This window comes from Triturus cristatus, chromosome 12 (assembly GCF_964204655.1).
Source record: "Triturus cristatus chromosome 12, aTriCri1.1, whole genome shotgun sequence".
NCBI classification, from domain to species: Eukaryota; Metazoa; Chordata; class Amphibia; order Caudata; family Salamandridae; genus Triturus; species Triturus cristatus.
Window position 1 is genome coordinate 798,163,657 of NC_140595.1, and position 15,003 is coordinate 798,178,659.

The 15,003-nt window shown below is 49.3% G+C and overlaps 1 protein-coding gene across 3 annotated transcripts in view; it reads right to left on the minus strand.

The window, feature by feature from the left end:
- The window catches only part of GIGYF1 (GRB10 interacting GYF protein 1), a 1,351,771-nt gene that overhangs the window by 568,943 nt on the left and 767,825 nt on the right, over positions 1-15,003 (minus strand). For all 3 annotated transcript variants that reach the window (XM_085637593.1, XM_085637592.1, XM_085637591.1), the window contains exon 16: positions 11,987-12,153. In XM_085637593.1, coding sequence (XP_085493719.1) covers positions 11,987-12,153 — 167 coding nt within the window. The remainder of the gene's footprint in view (positions 1-11,986; positions 12,154-15,003) is intronic.

Consider the following 15,003-nt stretch of genomic DNA (forward strand, 5'->3'; position numbering starts at 1 on the left):
TCCGGACCTCCACCGGGCAGAAAGGCAGCACATGCTCCACCGTATCCCAGAGTGGGAATAACGGTCCAAAAGGCAAGCGGTATTTAAAGACCGCAGTCCCAAACTCAGGGACGAGAACAGTTTCTTGCCAAACTGTTCCAACCTCTTGGATTCCCGATCCGGAGGAGCGGACGGGAAGGAGGATTGGGAGGTTGAGGCCTGGATAACCAGACTCTCGGGGGTGGGGTGTTGGGAGAGGAAACTGGGGTCGCCCGGAGCAGGGCGGTGGCGCCGGGCAACGTTCCGGTCCACAGGAGGGACTGTGGAGGGCTTGGACCAAGTGCCCTGTAGAACGTCAATGAGGGCCTCATTAAACTGCAGCAGAGGCTCAGTGGAGCTTGCTGTCGGTTGAAGGACATCAGTGAGGAAGTTAGTCCTCACGGCCACAGCAGGCAACTCGAGCCCTAGGGCTTCGGCCCCCTCGCGCAGCACCACTGAGAAGGCTGCACCCTCCTCCGAGGCCACAGTCGGAGGAGAGATGAAACCAGCATCCGGGGAGGTATCCAGACCGCTGACATCCCCCAATTCCTCTGCCCAGTCCTGAGAAAGTTGGGCCTGAGCGGCCATAGGGTCATCAGACCCCTCCCAGTCGCCCTCGTCATCCGATTCCCGATAAACAGGAGGAACGATCGGAACCGGGCAGTAGATGAAGTGTTCACCAATCGGCGCCGGCAGCTGCGCCGTGCCGGCGTCGGGCTCGGACCGGGGCTAAACTGGGGAACGACGTCGTCCGGGGACGGCGTCGGAGGTGGAACCGTTGTCGGCGCCAGCGGAGGAGGCGTCGTGAGGTCGACCGGCGCCAACCGAGATCCAAGCCTGGATCCCTCGGGGACCTGCGGCGCCGGAGCCGCCGGCACGCGAGGTCACCCAGTCGAACCTGCTGGGCCCGAAGGCACGCCTACAGGCGTCAACGGCGGAGCCAGGCCCCTCATGGCCGAGAGGAAGGCACTGACTTCCGCAGGAGTCGCGTCAGTCCCAGGGACCGGCGGGTATGGGGACGGACGCGGCTTCTGCGGCTCCGACGGAGCCGCGGGGGTGGGACCACCCTGACCCTCGGCCGAGTCGCACGACCGGTGAGGAGAGTCCGAAGAGCGAAGTAGTCTCTTGGACTTCTTAGAGTGCTTCCAAGACCCCGACGAGCGATGACTATGGCTGCGGCTCCGTGATCAGTCCTTGGACCTCCTCCTGGACCGAGAGCGGCGCGGAGCCGAGTGCCGAAGCTCGAGAAGCTTACGGGACCGCTCCCGCCTAGCTTTCGATGTCAAGGCCTGGCAAACGAGGCACGACTCCGCGTCATGGTCGGCCCCCAGGCAATAAAGGCACCGGCGATGGTGATCCGTCACCGACATCAGGCGATGACAGGCGTCACAGGCTTTGAAACCAGGCATCCTACCGGCACCAGAGTCGAGTCGATAGACCAAAAAGAGTCAAAAAAGTTAGTAAAAAAGTGACTAGGGGTAAGCTCTTCCCGGATGGGCGCTTACTGGCGCAGAAAAAAGAAGAACTGACGTCAGCGTCTAAGTACTCCGACAACGTCATTCCGGCGCACGACGCCGACGACGGACGCGGAGCCGCAGACGCCTAGCAACGAGCAAGGGGTATTGCCACAAAAATCTTTCCGGATCCAGCCTGACGCCTGGGGATATTCTAAGGTGAGGAATCTAACTAACGTGTTTCTTTCAGATATCAAATATATATGTATTTATTTCAAGACACACTCTACTAATCTCTTTGAGATTAGAAGTCAGGTAAACATTCAAATGTCAACAGTTCTCAATAAATTAAGCACAAATATGGCTGGAGCCCTAGGGGCGTACCAGACCATATACTAAGAAAATGGGTTAACAAAGTCTACTTGTAAAATGACAAAGCCTAGGGCCTTGAGAATCGCTGGGGCTTCACTACTGCAGTGTTAGCAGGTAAGTAACAAGCCCACGGGAGACGCATGCAGTGTCTAAACACAGCCTCGGGTTTCCTATAGGCTACAATGGAGCAAGTCGCGGTTTGTATTTCAAAGTTTTAGGGCACTTCTAAGAAGTCAACAAGCAAGCCACTTACAAGGTAAGTATTTCGAGGGCCAACACACACTTGGGCACCGGAGTGCACCAGTTACCTCACCCAGGGAAGCCGGGTGCATAGGTGTCTTTTGGTGTCGGGTCACAATGCTGTTTTCAATGGAGACCAATGAAGACTTGCTGCTTGAGACGACTGAAGAGGTGTCCGCTGGAATCCGAAGGTGGATTGAAGATGAAGAGGACCTGAAAATTGAAGGGACAGTGTTCAAAGTCACTTGCCAGTGAGCGGTGGCCAGCAAGATGGATGACCACAGATGTCGCGTCGCTTCAGGTCGTCGATGGTGTTTTCTCTTCGCTCACGAGGTCCAGGAGGGATCGACGATGACCAGCAGCTGGATTCGGAGTGTCCCACGACATCTGCAGCTGATGACGGTGTCAGCAACCGGATTGGAGCCAACAAGCCTTGTCAACTGCAAGTCTCGTGTGGACTGAAGATAGTCGGTGATGCAGACCAGCAAGTGATCGCGAAGACGCCGCCACAGGAAAAGTTTCACAGGAGCCCACGGTCACTCGGGACGGGGTAGGCCGCTGATTTTTGGAACAAGACCTGCTGGGGACTTGGGCCACAAATGGCTCACAGCACAAGTTCGTAGAACGTTGTTTAGGGTTTGCACTCGAAATCAGTGCACGGTTCTCAGGTATTGCAGTTCCTCGTCACTCGTGGGGTCCAGATGCCACAGCTTCGCTGGGGACTCAAAATGGCCGTCGAGAGGTCAGGAAATCCGCTTTTGGGGCCGCAGGGACTTCAGACTCCGGCGGGAGCGGTGAAGTTTGCAACCGTTGATTGAAGTTATTGGTGCCCAACAAGCAGGGGAGTCACTCCTTGAGTCCAAGGGAGATTCTTTAGTCTTCCAAAGATAGTGGAACGTCGAAGGGCCAGGATTCTTCTTCGTAGAGCGTCGTCCAGGGTAATCTGAATTGCATTGGCAATGCTTGCTATCTTATAGTGAAGATAGGGGAGGGACTAGCTCTATGACTACTCCTCTAGGAGGGTCAGGGTAGTGGGTGGTTACACCCACTTCCCTTTGTCCAGTTTCGCGCCAGAGCAGGGGCAGGTAGCCCCTGAACCGGTTTGAGCTGGCATATGCACAGAGGAGTCTACTGTTCTCCCAGTGCAGGACTTCAAAGCACTCGAAGAGTGCACCCACCCAGCTCCAATACACTAAATCCTGTCTGGGAGGTGGTGACACCTCCCTGTGACAGGATGCCTTTTGTTGGGCTTCCTCCACTGCGAGTTTTTGTCAGCAACAGGAGGGCAGCCCAGTGTCTGTGCTGGTGGCATCCATTTTGTGATGCCAGGGCTCTAGGAGATTTCTACCGTTTAGTACAGTGGGTACATGTCATCCCCTTTAGAAGGTTGGGATCATACTCCCACATCAGTTACTGGTGTGGGGGTATGATTCAAAGTTGTTTGACACCAAACATGACATGTTTTGATGCAGTCATTCCAAAGTTAGTATTTACAGCGAGGTTATAATGCACTTAAGAGTATATGGTTTAACCGCATCCACAAACATCAGCAGAGAATAGACTGCCAGCTGCAGAGGGGTCCTGCTCATGCAGAAGCACCCACTCACATAGTAAACCAAGCACCCTGCCCTCAGGATTGATAGGGCCTGCAATAGGGGTGGCTGATAGGTTTGTGTGTGTGTGTGTGTGTGTGTATGGTGAGATATAGGAACCTATACCTCAGTGAGGAGTGCTAACACTACCTCACAGGCTGCAGTAGCAGGCCTGGTGTGTCAGATTGAGAATGCTTCCCAGGGGTGGCAAAATACATGCTGCAGCCCCTGGTAGGCCTGTGAAGTACCAATGCCCTAGGTACGTAAGGTACCATATACTAGGGGCTCATAAGGTACCACAGTATCCAATCACTAGTGCATCTAATATGCACACCAAGTTGTTTAGAGAGATCAGTGAGACTGGGGCCCTGATTAGCAGGGACCCAGCCAGACTATAGCCAGAAACCAGTGTAAACATCAGAAAAAAAGTGGGGGCAACAAAAGTGCAGATCCTACTCTCCTACACCGGGCCACTCGCGGTTGGGGCGTCGGGGAGTCCGGGAGGGGTCAACCCACGGTGAACTTGGACTCTGGAGCGCTGGGGGACCTCGCTGGAACCGGTGGGCCACTATAACTCAGGCCGTAGGCAACGGGTGCAGTGGTGATTCCAGGTGTCTAGTTTCTTTGTCCTTGGCAGGCTCTGAGTCTTGCTTTGGAGTTTCTTTTGAACAGAACTGCTGTTCACAGGCGATCCGGTCTTTGTTGAAGGCAGCCAGTCCTCCCAGGGGTTCTAGAGGTCACTGACTGCAGGACAAGGCGACCTTTGGCGCAGGTAGGGCTGGGGCCAAGTCAGTTCTAAGCAGTCTTCTCCGCTGGGCGTCTCCTTTCGTCCTTCTTCGTAGGTTGCGGGAATCTGAGTTCTTGGTTTAGGGCTGTCCCCTACATACTGTATTTAGGGGGCGTTTTGGGGTCTTGAGGTCAGTAGCGAATGGGCTACTGACGTTAGGGTGACTACACAGTTTGTGTGCGCACCCCACGTGAGGGAGTGAGCACAATCCTTAGTCCTGATTGGGGAGTGCCCGCCATCAGAATGTGGGCTTCACCTCGCCTCCCCCACCTGAGGGGTGGAGTTGGCAGAGGTGGGCACACCTCCTGGGCTGGCTAGTTTTTCCCGCCTGTCTTCCCGCCAAAAGGGAGGGGAGGCAGGAAAGGGGCCTGCTCCTGATAGCAGGAGAGGCTGGGGGTCACATTACAAACGCTGCCAGGCCTTTGAACCTCCCCTGCCATAGATGGCTCTTCCTGGGGGAGGTGTCAACAAGTCCACCCAGGAAAGGCTTTGTTTCTGAGCTCAGGGAGCGTAAGCTTCCACCCTAGGGGTCCAGAAAAATGTCTCATGGTGGCAGGCTGGTCTGTACCAGTCAGTGAACCCACCAGAGGCCGGTTGATTTTCAGGGGGCATCTCAAAGATGCCTTCTGTGTGCATTTTACATTAAATCCCACACAGGCATCAGTGTGGGTTTAATGTGCTGAGAAGTTTGATACCAAACTTCAGTTTTCAGTGTAGACATTATGGTGCTGTGGAGTTCGTAATGACAAGATCCCAGCACCATCTACTCTTAATGGCAGCACTGCACTTACATTGTCTAAGAATGGACTTCGCCACTGTAGGGGTACACAGCTCATGCACCTGTACCCTCACCACTGGCACAGGGCACCCAGCTAGAGGGGTGACTGATCTATGCCAGGGCTGTGATTTATAGGCATGGCACACAGGGATGTGTGCCATGCCGACTTCACTTTGTTCTGCACCAAAGCACACAGCCTGCAAAGGCAGTTTGTGTGTGAAAAGGTACAGGGCGTCTAAGGGTGGCACAATAAGTGCTGAACCCCTTAGAGGTCTTCCCTGGTCACAATGCTCTGGGTGCCTGTGGTACTATTTACCTGGGGCTGGCCTGTTGCTAGAGATGCCAATTGAGTTAGTTTTGGGGAAAGAACACAGTCCCTGGGAACCTGACTGGCAGGGACCCGGGGCACATCAAGTCAAAGTGCATCAGTAGTCTGGGAAAAAGTGGGGTGAGATACTGCAAAAGAAACCCACTTTCCTACACCTAGGAAAACCATACATAAAATAAATCCTTGTTGTGAGAAAATGGCTCTGTAGATACTGTTCCTTAATAGATACAGGGTGTACAGAGTCCACAGTCCCCCAGAGGCTGATAGAGGTCAAAGTTAGGTATGACCTTACTCTCAAAAGTGGTAGCTTGGTCGAGCAGTAAGGCAGTATCAGAGGGCAGTGTAAAGCATTTGTCGTACACCCTCAGTCAGCAAATGGTCTCACACACTCAATAACTGAACTCTAGGCCAATGGTTTATATATAAAAAAATATATGCTTGTTTTATTTTAGAACCAACACTTGGATTTAAAATATACTTTCTCAGCAGGAGATGTTTCATATAAATACTTTTGCAATATGCAATAGACTTTTGTACACAGTTACAAGTGGTTGCAGTAGGCAGCTATATTTTTAAACACAACAATGCATGGTAAATTCAAGTTATTTGCAACAGATTACATTTTAGATTACTTTTGGAATTCCAGGACTGGATCCTAGATTCAGTCCTGGGTCAGTTCTCAGAATCAAGTGATGAAAGTCGACTTAATTACTGTAATGATTTTTAAACAATATTTAGCTATTTTAAAAGTTGACACTTAGAAAATATTTCAAAGAAAACAGTCAAAGATTCCCTATGGAAGAAAATTCAGGTTACAGGTACAGTATGTTCTTGTTACTTTTGTAATCCAGTACTGGGTGCCTAGACTCAGTACTGGGACCTTTATCCAAAACAGGTAAGTAATTACGTTTTCAGATATTATACGATTTTTGAAGAATATTTAAAGATTGCAGAAATCGACACAGAAAAAATTTCACAGAAAAACAGTCAATGGTTTCCTATGGAAGAAAATTGAGTTAAGGGTAAGTACAGTTGTAAGTATTTTTCAGAGTCGGTGCTGGGCACCAAGATCCAGCACTGGGAGCTCACCTAAGAGCAGGTGAGTAACTTCGTTTTCGTGACTCGGCTGATTTTTGGTGAATATTTTAAGATTTGAAAAGTTCACACAAGAAATTTCAGGAAAAAGCCAGTCAATGTTACCCTATGAGGAAAATAGAGTTTGCGGTATAAGGGTAAGTACTCGATTGGCAGAGTTAAGGTTCTGGGCATAGACTCAGGGGTCCCCCAGGGTCAGGTAGGTACAGTTGGTTCACCCTCAGCGGCTCTAGGGCGGCCGGGTGCAGAGAGAGAGTTAGGCCCAATGTTATCCTATGAGGGATAGGGGGGCCTTGGTTGGTGGCTGCTGACTGGCAAGCCACACGGCTGTGGGAGCTGGGTTCCTGGTCACTTACTCAGGGCAAGTGGGGAAGTAGGTAGGTGTAGAGTTTTCACTGCCAGGGCCACTCGGGCGGCTGGGTGCAGAGTGCTTTTGAGCCTTCGGGCGCTCAATTGATTTCAAAGGGAAATCTCCGGTTTAGAAAAAGACTGCAAGCTCGGGGACGAGGACTCTTCAGGTGCCACCACCACTTCGAGAGGTAAGTTGGGTAGTTGAAGGATAGGTAGGTACCCCGGGATTGAGCACAGGGGGCCGTGGGGCACCGCGTGCAGGGGTGCCTTTTGGTGTCGGGAAATCTTACCCTTTGTTGATCACGGTTGGGGGGGCACCTTGTTCTGAGGCTGCAGGCTTCTTCAGGAGTGTCGAGGGAGGTCCTTGGGTGTCGGGGTCACAGTCGCCGTGGGGTCGTCCTCAGGGTCTTTGTTCACTCAGGCACTGGCTAGGCTTAGCTGGTGCAGAGTGTGCTGGGTTCGCAGTTCCGGGCTGCTGCCAGGGATTAGAGATAGGTTTTGAGTAGAGCCTCTACTCATGGGAGTCCCAGGGGCTTAGAGGCAAAAGGTAGCCAGGTCCTACGGGGTTGATGAGGTTGCTGGCCACAAGAGATGCCGGGCTGGAGCAGGAGCAGGTTCAAGGGTCGACAGGCCGGTAGGGCTGGAGCCAAAGCAGTTGGTGTCTTCCTCTTTTCAGCAGCTGCAGGGCAGGTCTTCTTTCTTCTTGCTCTTCGTAGTTTTGAATCTGGAATCTGGGGAAGGAAGGTTCAGGGTGCCCCTGAATACTAGATTTAGGGGCGTTACAGGTAGGTGAAGGGCAGGGACCAATGAGTCCCTGTCCTGGGGTGGGTACACCCCCTATCCTGCCTCTCATGTGGGAGGGGGGCAGTAGCCTAGCCCTGATAGGGTAGGGCTCCCCATCTTCAATATGGCAAGAGCCCGGAGATGTGCATCACCTCGCCTCCCCCATCGGAGGGGTGGGGTTGGCAGGCTGGCACATCCCATGTCCCTATTTGGGGTTTCCGGCCAAAGCTTCCCGCCAGAGTGGGGGGTTGCAGGGGCCTGGGGAAGCTCACAGAGGTGGCATGCCTTTGAAGCTTCCCCCTGCCCATCCTGGGGGAGGAGATTTAGCACCTCGCCCAGGATGTGCATTGTTGCAGGCCCAGGAGAGCAGGGGTCTCCTACCCAGGGGTCCAGCAACATGTCTGCTGGGTGGCAGCCTAGGCAGCCTCAGAGCAGACGTGGAATGTAGGTTAGGTTTAAGGGGGCACCTCTAAGATGCCCTCTGGGGTGCTGGGTACATAAAATCCCACACTGGCATCAGTGTGGGCTTAATGTGCTGAGAAGTTTGATACCAAACTTTCTCAGTCTTTAGTGTTGCCATTATGGTGCTGTGGAGCTCGTGTTTGACGAGCTCTCAGCACCATGTACTCTTAAATGGCAGCACTGCACTTAGTGCTCAGGAATGGACCTGGGCACTGTAGGGGCACAGGGCTCCTGCTCCTGTACCCACACCATTGGCATAAGGCACCCAGCTAGAGGGGTGACTGATGTAGCCATGGCAGTGTAGGTGATGGGCATGGCACACAGGGATGTGTGCCATGTCGACTTTGTTTTTGTCTTGCACCCAAACACTCAGCCTGCAAAGGCAGTGTGTGTGTAAGGGTACAGGGCCTCTAAGGGTGGCACAAGGAGCTCCTCTTCCCTTTCAAAACCCTCACGACGGAAATTAAGAACTCTTTCTCGGCAGGCATGAAGGCTGTAGGGCAATGGATGTCATCTAACTACCTACAATGCAATGTCAGCAAAACAGAGATTATGTTGTTTGGAGGGGCCAAGATACTGTGGTCCCCCGATTGGTGGCCCCCCGATCTGGGTATGGTTCCTGAACCGAAGCAGGTTGTTAAAAATCTGGGGATACGCCTTGACCAGGATTTAGTGTTAAGGCAGCATACCAATTACATTACAGGTGTATGCTTCCACACTATTGGCCTGTTGCGTAAGATTCTTCCTTTGTTGCCGGATTCCTCCAGAAGGACCCTGGTGCAGGCTCTTGTTCTAAGTCGGCTGGATTACTGTAATGGCCTGCTCCTCTCAGCAAATGAGGGAGTGTTGGCCAAGTTACAGGTGATCCAGAATACAGCAGCTCGACTGGTCCTTAATGCCCCTCCGAGAACAGCTTCTAAACCTCTTTTGAAAAAACTGCATTGGCTGTCAATCCGGCAACGGACTAAGTTTAAAATCTGTTGCCTGATCCACAAAAGTATAAATGGCCAAGGTCCCCTGTACTTGGAAAACAAATTCATTCCCTACATTCCTACCAGGTCCTTGAGATCCAGCAATGGTTTTCTGCTGGTAGTGCCCCGTGCCAAAAAAGCTAGACATGGGGGTAAAGCATTGTCAGTCGTGGGACCTACACTGTGGAACAGTCTACCTCAAACTTTAAGACTATGTCCCGAACACTTGCAATTCAGGAAACAGCTTAAAACTTTGTTTAAAAGTGACATCTAAGACGGCTCTCCCCGTCTGTTAATGATCAGCTGAAACCCGATCCAGAGCGCAGAGATACTCCATTGGAGTCGATTCTAGCGCTATATAAACCCGCAAATAAATAAATAAATAAGGAGCGCTGCAGCTCTTAGAGGCCTTCCTTGGTCACAAGGCCCTGGGTAACTAGGGTACCATTTACCAGGGGCTGACATGTGGCCAGGGTTTGCCAATTTGGGTTTGTTTTGTTTTAGGGAAGGAACATAGGCCCTGGGCACCTGATTGGCAGGAGTCCAGGGCACACTCAGTCAAAGTACATTCAGCAATTCAGCAAAAAGTGGGGGCATACCATGCAAGAAAGATGGCACTTTCTCACACTTGTTAGCCACAAGCACATGCACCAACACTTGTAATACGAAACACAATTTGATCATAAGTCTGTAAGAGAAGTAACAGCCATGATTTCCCAAGGACTTGTAAAACAGAAAATAGATACATACCCAAAACGAAGACAGACTATATATCTTTCAGACAAATGCAAAAAGCATTGTGGGAGGATAACACGAGCAGCTTCCTATAAAGCCTAAAAATTCCATCTATAAATTTTATGACCGAAAACAGGTAAGAAAACTGCAGCTAGAAGTCTCCATCAAATTGTTGCTGACAGTACATATCATACAGCGTAAGATACAGAGTTCAACCCATAATGATGTAGGAATTAAATAAATCACTTCGCCTTTCCACTGAGAAGGCCACCAACTAGAGTCTTCCAAAGAATACACCATAAATGGAGTTTACTCAATTCTCCAAATAGTGAAGCACATGTATTAAAATTATAGATATTCAGTCCGCTCAGAGAGAAAAAACAACCTGCACCCTAAAATACAGTCCAAGAGGACTTTAACAAAGGATGAACCAAAAGAACATGTATTCAAAAGAACACAAAACGTAGGTCCAGAATCCTTCAGCGCCATAATAAATATGCACACCACAGAAGTAGTGAGGACATACTACGCTGATTACTCTAAGGAGCAAAGACCAGAGCTTCCCTATATACCAGACTTACCACTGGCATACCAAATGTCTCTATAAGAGACAACGAAAGGTCAAAACCATGCACATTTTAGAATACTGAGCTGCTTCAAAACCTGCATATTCCCCTCAGTCTGAATAGTCGACTCAGCATCCAACGTCATACGACGCCTACACGGAGAAGAAGCAACTTCGACCTACGCCTCCGTCAATGTTCGAGTCGGATGATCGAAATCCAGTGTCGTAGGTCGAGATCCCGAAGGACTGTGGACCCGTGACAAAGCAGTGCCAGGTCGACCAGCGTCGACCCCTCGACTCCAATGGCTCAACCGTCACCGAGGGCATATCCTCTAACTGCGTCCCACTCACCTCCTTGGGGCCTAAAGGTCGCCAGAGGGATATGGGGTACCAAAGATGAGTTGCGAGGAATTATAACATTCCCCCATCCAAACCATCGACGCCCGGCTCCCGGAAACCCAGGGAGATGCAGTGCAGAGAATGCCGCAACTCCACTCGCTTACCTTTTCACTTCCACAGAGAACGAAATTCTCCAGAACGGCTTTTACTCCTAGATCGACCGCGCAAATGCTTTTCATGAGACGAAGAAGACCAAGGCCGGGAGATTCAGAGGACTGCAACACACACGCCGCCACCAACTTGAAACACCGCTCCTTTAACAACTTCGGCTTTAGTTTCTAGCAGGAGCCACAATCATCGGTGTTGTGGTGCTCGCCTAAACACAACATACAAATTGTAAGCGGGTCCATCACCGACATGTCAGCTACAAGACCCACAGTGTTTGAAACTAGTAGACATTAGACCGAGGCACAAAGTGTCGCAGTAGGTCAAAAAATCGACCCAAGGAACCGCTTTTGCGGATCCATGTTACAGGGCGGAAAAGAAAAAACTGACATCATTAAAGGAGTCGTCAACACAGAGCTGTGCGACGCCGTCCCCCAGCGGCAAAGATACTGCTGGGAAATTTCCAGATCCAGACTGATAACTTTTGAATTTTCACCAGGCAAGGAATCTGCGGCCAGATGTCTCTATCAGATTTTACCAATTAATGCTGTAGAATGTACATCCTTGCGATGATTTTCTCAGTCAATCTGGCTGTTGAAATGAAGGCTGAGAGGAGATTGAAAGCTTCTGTATATTCATGCAAACAAACTTACTGAACTATATCAGTGTTAAGTTACCACTTTATGCCCCTATGTGTCTGGTCTGAGGGAATAGATACCTGTGGCAACCCACTGAAACTAACTACTCCAAAAGGTGACAGGCTACCAATTCATGATATGCTTAGGTATGAGAGAGACTGTCATGTGCAGTAGTCAAATCACATGAGGGATAGGTTGTGATCAGTGGCTTGAGAGGTAACATGTTAAAAAACTAAATCAATCACATTTAGAAAAGATGGCCATAGAAACAAATATTTTAGGCAGTGGATGCTCGAGAGGAAGGCCCCCTTACCAGCAGCGGTGGTGGTGATGGCCCAGGAGCAAAAGGCACTCTTCCCCACATTTTGATAACTTCACCCAGGGGCTGGAAGCCCTCATCACAGCCTCTCTTGACATGAAGTGTCATGGCAAAATACCCAGCTTGGAACCACTCTGCCATCTCCTGCGTTGTGAAAGGACCTGCAATGGAGGGAGACAGTGGGTCAGGCATATCATGAAATCTGTTAGGGAGCACTAAAGAGAATCTGTCAAATAAGAAAATAAAAACTGTTTGCAAGACAGCAGTTCACATAAGAAAACCATAACACATTTAAAGCCTAGTTTTCCATTGTCGTTTATCTCTCTGTATTAAAAAACTGCCCAATATATGGCACAGGCAAAATCCTGGAACATATTTTTCAAACAAACAAAATGTTAATTACCTGTAATCATCAGTAACCGGCTTTTTCTAATGCAGCCTGACATACCATGCACCTTCCTTCCTCAGGGTGTTGGGTTGGTATGACAGCTTGCCTTTTCCAAAGTCTTTATTTCGACTTTAGATAAAAAATGAAATTAGTTTGTAATGCATGTAGACAGAAAAAGGGTGTCCTGGCACTAGCGGAGTAAGCTGAGCAGAAAAGGCAGAGTTAGAAATTGAAGCAATAGGTTTTACATTTTTTGCATAAAACGTTTTGACAGTAAATTGAGTGAAGATTTTAGGGGAAAGTATTCCAAGCTTTGAAGGCATGAAATTACAGCCCCTGTCAGTGCTCTGAGGAATTCTGGAACCACTACGAGTTTAGAAGAGCTAGAGCAGGAAGTTCTGGTGAGCTGAAACCACACAGACTGATTTCATGCATGATGCAGTTAATGCATGTAGGCCATTAAAGCAAAGATGGTGCTTTAAAAGTATCTTTGTGACTAGAGAGACAATGAAGAGACTTTACAGGAGATATCCAGGAACAGTAATTTAGTTCTAGGAAAAGCCAGGCTGCAGCATTTTGAATGTCCTGGAGTTTAGCTTGCACTGTAGATGGCAGTAAAGTATGAATAGCTGAGCGAAACAGTGTCACGAGAATGAGCAGGTAATATAGAAATAATTTTCATAATAACCTGCATCAGAAAGAAACGGGTAGTAGAAACTTTGTGAGGTGAAAGTGGGACGAGAGAGTCAAAAATAATGCACACATTTGAGGCAAAGTCAACAGAAGAGGAAGGTAAACCAAGACCTGCCTGACGCAAAGTAGAGGACCATGCAGTGAACAAACCAAACAAAGAAACTTATCAGGCCTTATAATAAGATAGTTTTTGTTCATCTAGAATGCAACTAGACTCAAACAAGAATAAAACGGACTGAAAAATGATTGGTCATCAAAACAAAGAATAACTAATGCAATGTACTATGGTGTAAAATACGTAAAGTGAGACCACAACAAAGGCCAAAGCAAAGTCCAAAAAAATCCAGGCAGTAATGCTTCCTGAATCAAGCAGCATGCAATGTCATTAATAGCCAGTAAAAGGACAGTTGCAGTGCTGAATGGCAGTCATAATCCTGATCAATGAGGGTTAGCGATGGTGATGGAACGCGTTACTTACCTGTAACTGCGGTTATCCAGTATTGGTATCTTTCATAGATTCACATGCCTGAATCATTCCCCGTCGTCGGGATGGGAGTCACCGGTAAATAACAAAGCAATGTCTAGAAGACATATAGAGTAACAGGCCCCAAAGGGCCCTAGCTTAGAAAGCTATCCATGTCCTTATGTAAAAAGGACCAAAGTTTGGCCAGTAGCCAATCAGCTAGCACCACCCTCTAGAACCCTCCTGGAAGGAGCTCTAGTCCCTCAGATTTTCGTAAGCACAGTGCTAAGTAGTTGTATCACTGAGAGATCCAAGAGAGCCCTTCCAGGGGAGGTGGGTGGGTTGCATGTGAATCTATGAAAGATACCAATACTGGATAACCGCAGTTACAGGTAAGTAACGCGTTCCTTATCCAGTATTAGGGTATCTTTCATAGATTCACATGCCTGAATCAGAATAGTAAGCAATACAAAGCACATTTCGGCAGGCACAGTAAATATACAGTCACTAGATAATAACATATCCATGTGAAAGATAAAGTATCAAAGAACCATAACCCAGGTAATGCCAACACAACAGTGTGAAATGTGCGTAAAGAGACCAGGATGGTGGGATGAAAAAGGAAAGGGCTCACCTCTATTGAAATAGATGACGGAGTACAGCTTGCCCCACTGCAGCATCCTTCATGATCTCCGTGTCCAGGCAGTAATGCCTGGTGAATGTATGCGGCGTCTTCCAAGTGGCCGCTCTACAAATATCCACCATGGACACTCCTGCAAACAGTGCCATGGAAGTAGACATCGCCCTTGTAGAATGGGCACGAACTGCTGATTGCAGTGGACGTCCTGCCTGTTGGTGACAGAAGGTTATGGCTGAAGAGATCCAGCGGGAAATGCTCTGTTTGGTGAGCGGTAGTCCTTTTCTAGGCCTACTGTATGCCACAAAAAGTTGATTAGACTTCGGAAATGTTTTAGTCCTTTCAATGTAAAACTTGAGGCAGCGCTTAATATCTAATGAATGAAGAGCCTTTTCTGCCCCTGTGTGTGGATTCGGGAAGAATGAACGTAGTATGATAGGTTCATTGAGGTGGAACAGAGTCGGAACCTTAGGGATAAACTTCGGATTCGTCCGAAGAATGACCCTGTCCCGTTTGAACTGAATGAAAGGGTCCTGGATTGAGAACGCCTGTAGTTCTCCAACCCGTCTTGCCGAGGTAAGGGCCAGCAGGAGTGCAAGCTTCCAGGAGACATACTTAAGATCTGCTCTGTGGATTGGCTCAAACGGGTGTTTCATCAGCTGAGCCAAAACCGTGTTAAGATGCCAAGCCGGTGGTACAGGCTTCACTGGAGGAAAAGTTCGAAACAGCCCTTTAAGAAATTGTTTGATAAGTCTGAGACCACAAAGATGGACCTGTAGAGGACCTCCGAAAGCGAGATATCGCCGCTAGGTGTACTTTGATGGAGGCAT